Here is a 3,713-nt window from a genome sequence, read left to right on the forward strand (position 1 = left end):
ATGGTGGCCACATCTTAAAGTTTTTCTTAAACTTATTGTGGTCTCCATCCACATAGATTTTTAGAATATGTTTGATCATGTATATGTTTTTTAGAATATGTTTGATCATGTATATGTTTTTTTTTTGTTCATTATGTGGAAAATAAATAAATAAATAAAATCAAATCACATTATTTTGCAAACAGGTTTAAATCAGGTGGTAGTTCTCTCATATTAAACAAATTTACCTCGATCTAATGTTGGATATAGAAATGTTGAATGGTCTAATTATTCTTCCTGTCAATGAATTTAAAGCAGAAAGTAACTCATTAGAAAGTCAGATGAGAGCTTTTAAAAATAAATAAATAATTCCTATAACTCTTTACACAATTAAATGATAAGTAATTCATTTAAAGGATTACAGTACACAGCATTCGATTTCCGGCATTTTTTGTGTGTAACAAAAAGTGCTATGCACTTTCTGTTTTGTGTACCAATTCCAAAATTGTGCATAGCATTTTTTTTGGCGGTGATAATAAATGATTATTAAAGAAAAATATGACACTTTTTAGTAAGAAAATTACAGTCATGCATCTTTATTTTTCAACACTAAACATTGAAACATACTCCATATACTCCCTTACTTTAAATTTCCCATCAATAAATATTATTTTTTTGGCGGTGATAATAAATGATTATTAAAGAAAAAAAATGACAGTTTTTAATAAGAAAATTACAGTCAGGCATCTTTATTTTTCAACACTAAACTATGAAACATACTCCATATACTCCCTTACTTTAAATTTCCCATCAATAAATATTATACCCACCGCGTGCAGAAATTGACCTGGCCGTGATTACCAATATACCGACATAGTATACTCTCTATATACTCTCCCACTGTCGTACTGTCCAGTATTCGCTTAAGCAATGTCCGGCCCGCGTATCCGGCCTGGTTTCAAACAGCGGGAGTAGCAGCGCCGAGATAAAAAGGAAGACACCGTAATTTGCATACTACACATCTACACTTGCATGACGTATCTACCGCGCTACTACAGTACGGTACATACATGACATTAGGCAACATTACTCCTCAATGTACATACATGTGTGTAGGCCTGTTTCCACTAGACGATCCAAAGCGTCGGTTCGCTTCTGGAGCTCTGATTGATTGCACATTTTTTCGCTTCTCAAAAACTCTGATAGAAATGTGAATGCACATGAGCCGACGATTTTGATTCGCACGAATAAATTTGTCTAGTGGAAAACAGGCTTAAGCGAAAGCAACTTACAGGAGAAGCAGAATGGATGGAGTAGCGAAATATGAGGTAAACACAGAAAAGAAGCCCGACTCATATTAAAAACAGCTGCATGAACAGCATTGTATGCGTGCACTCGATGTAAACAAGCATATTGCGCTATTTTTGGTCCAAAACATTGAATAATAACTTGAATTTGACTGTTTTTAAAACAATTTTCGGGTCTTTTTGTGTACCAAGCCTCTTAGTTTTTGACAGAGTCGGTAATTCTAGGCAAATAATTAGTAGCAAATAAATAGTTTGAAACGCATCGCATTTTGCAATGCGAGACTGAGTAAATCATTAGATTAATAGCACATTAAGAATATTTATTTTCTCATGGCTAAAATCTCTATTCCCTAAGCCTCAGTTAGTAAATTGCAAGTCACTTGCTGTTGTACGAGAATAAAAATACACTTAACGTAGTATTTAGCTAATGGAAGTAGAAAATCCTTATATATTTACCATTAGAGAAATTCAAGATAAACTAATATCAACTTTCTCCCTACTGTGGATTAATAAGACGTCAGTATTACCTCCAATTTCCATTGCTAATCCACACACAAAGAGCTTATTTAAACTCTAACTCATTAGAAACTGTCTCTTTAGTAATTACATAGCAGCTGAAGGGGTCATGGTAAAAGCATTCTCACTGGGTCCTGTTTTAACCGATTCTCATACCATTACGTATGGATTCGATGAAAACAGCAGTAAACGACATACAGCACTCAATCGACCTGTACATGAATCGTTCTCTCAAGCCAGGCACTCACTGCATCGTATGACAGTCGTACGGCCGTTGTCTGACGACCCAAACTTTGCTATCTGTGAGTGCTAGACGACCCAACGCCGTCTGCTGATTATCGGTGGCAGTTTGAACAGATCGTCATTAAAAACGATCCTTGTGCTCTTGTCATGCTGTTGTGTTCTAAATAGAATCGCGTGGGCTGACGACCGTCGGGCTCAGTGAGTGCCTGGCTATAGTAGGTGAAAAACATAAAGCCACACACAAACAGCTTATTTAGCTTATTTATTAGTAATAGAAATGATTGGTTTACCCTACCTGACGTGTAGGGCAAACACATTAAATGCAATTAATAATTCTAATGAACTTGTAATTCCTGATCATCGAAATAAACACTGTCTGATTAGTAACCATTTAGCAGCATGAACACGTTGTAGCTAACAGCGGTAACTACTCTACATGGATCATTCTCTATCTTGGCACCAACTTTATCAGTCGTCTTGTTCATTAATCCCACTGTGTTTTTTGCACCTGTATGTTTTATTATCTTCATACCAGTTCTCCACAGTTACTGATGATCACCTTGGTTGTAGGTTTACCTGATGGAGTTCCCACCTTCTCGATTGCCTTCACGACACTCATTCCTTCAATTACCTCACCAAAAACTACATGTTTTCCATCTAACCTAAACATAGATAATAATAATATTAATAATTTAATAATAATATACAATGAGTGAACATGAACTTGAGTGAAAAAAAAAATATTAAGACCAGTTATTATTTTAGAAATTTAAAAAAAGTTAAAACCTCAAAACAAATTATATTAAATAAATCATTACATTATATCAAAAGCTGAAGACACTCAAACATTAGTAAAATTTACCATACATCATGATTATTACATTGAACAACTACTTGTATGACTGTAGCAAAAGGGAATCTTGGATGATGACAACTAATTGATAATCTGGAGTGAGGTTGTTGATGATTAATTTCAAATGTTTTATTACCATTCCGTTTTTTCCGTTGTCAAAAAGAACTGAGACCCATTGGTGCCAGGTCCAGAGTTTGCCATCGATAATAAGCCTGGTTTTGTGTGTTTCAGGACAAAGTTCTCATCATTGAATTTCTTCCCATATATGGACTTTCCTCCGGTTCCATTGTGATTGGTGAAATCACCCCCTTGGCACATCTGAATGAAATGCTTGCTAAGGAAACATGACTATTTGAAGCATGATTCATTGAATGGTGAGACTTTATGTGGTATTCATGCATACCTGCCAACCCTACCGATTTAGGCGGTAGGCTACCGATTTTCTCAATTTTCTACTGCCTACCGAATTACCAGGCTGTTCCTACCGATATTAAAAAATTGAAAATCAACATTATTTTATGCTAAGTTCTCAATCAAAATAATCTCGTTCGCCGTCAGAATGATGCGCTACCCTTAAGCCTCCAGCCACACACTCATAATATAATATTTAGGTAAACAAACAGCACCACCATGTGTCAACTGGTGTTTTCTAGTCTTTGTAAATTAGACACCGCAAGCTATATTATTTTTTGGCGCCTGGTGCAGTAGCCTATGGTAACTCAAGGCGTGCATGGTGTTGAGTCTAGGATAGCCTAGGAGTAGTGTGGGATCACACGAGGCCACGATCTATCATCTGATCCTATTTTTATAGTTTT

General features: G+C 35.7%; 1 protein-coding gene across 1 annotated transcript; it reads right to left on the minus strand.

Annotated features, from left to right (window-relative positions):
• Window positions 1-712: 712 nt before the first annotated feature.
• Window positions 713-3,229, minus strand: LOC117100708 (peptidyl-prolyl cis-trans isomerase A-like). The gene is made up of 2 exons (XM_033240495.1): window positions 3,035-3,229; window positions 713-2,707 (listed from the first exon to the last, which is right to left on the minus strand). Exons 1-2 carry the CDS (start codon window positions 3,214-3,216, stop codon window positions 2,572-2,574), a joined length of 318 nt encoding a protein of 105 aa, XP_033096386.1. The 5' UTR covers window positions 3,217-3,229; the 3' UTR covers window positions 713-2,571.
• Between the last annotated feature and the right edge of the window lie 484 nt (window positions 3,230-3,713).

Source organism: Anneissia japonica, unplaced genomic scaffold (assembly GCF_011630105.1).
Source record: "Anneissia japonica isolate Jap-2015-1 unplaced genomic scaffold, ASM1163010v1 scaffold14148_len48299_cov114, whole genome shotgun sequence".
NCBI lineage: Eukaryota > Metazoa > Echinodermata > Crinoidea > Comatulida > Comatulidae > Anneissia > Anneissia japonica.

What these genes read in the sequence shown, in the direction of transcription:
- LOC117100708 (XM_033240495.1), bottom strand. Translation starts at nt 3,216, where the DNA reads ATGTGCCAAGGGGGTGATTTCACCAATCACAATGGAACCGGAGGAAAG. An exon ending in ACAACGGAAAAAACGGAATG is followed by an intron (nt 2,708 to 3,034) that starts GTAATAAAACAT and finishes ATCTATGTTTAG; the next exon opens with GTTAGATGGAAAACATGTAG.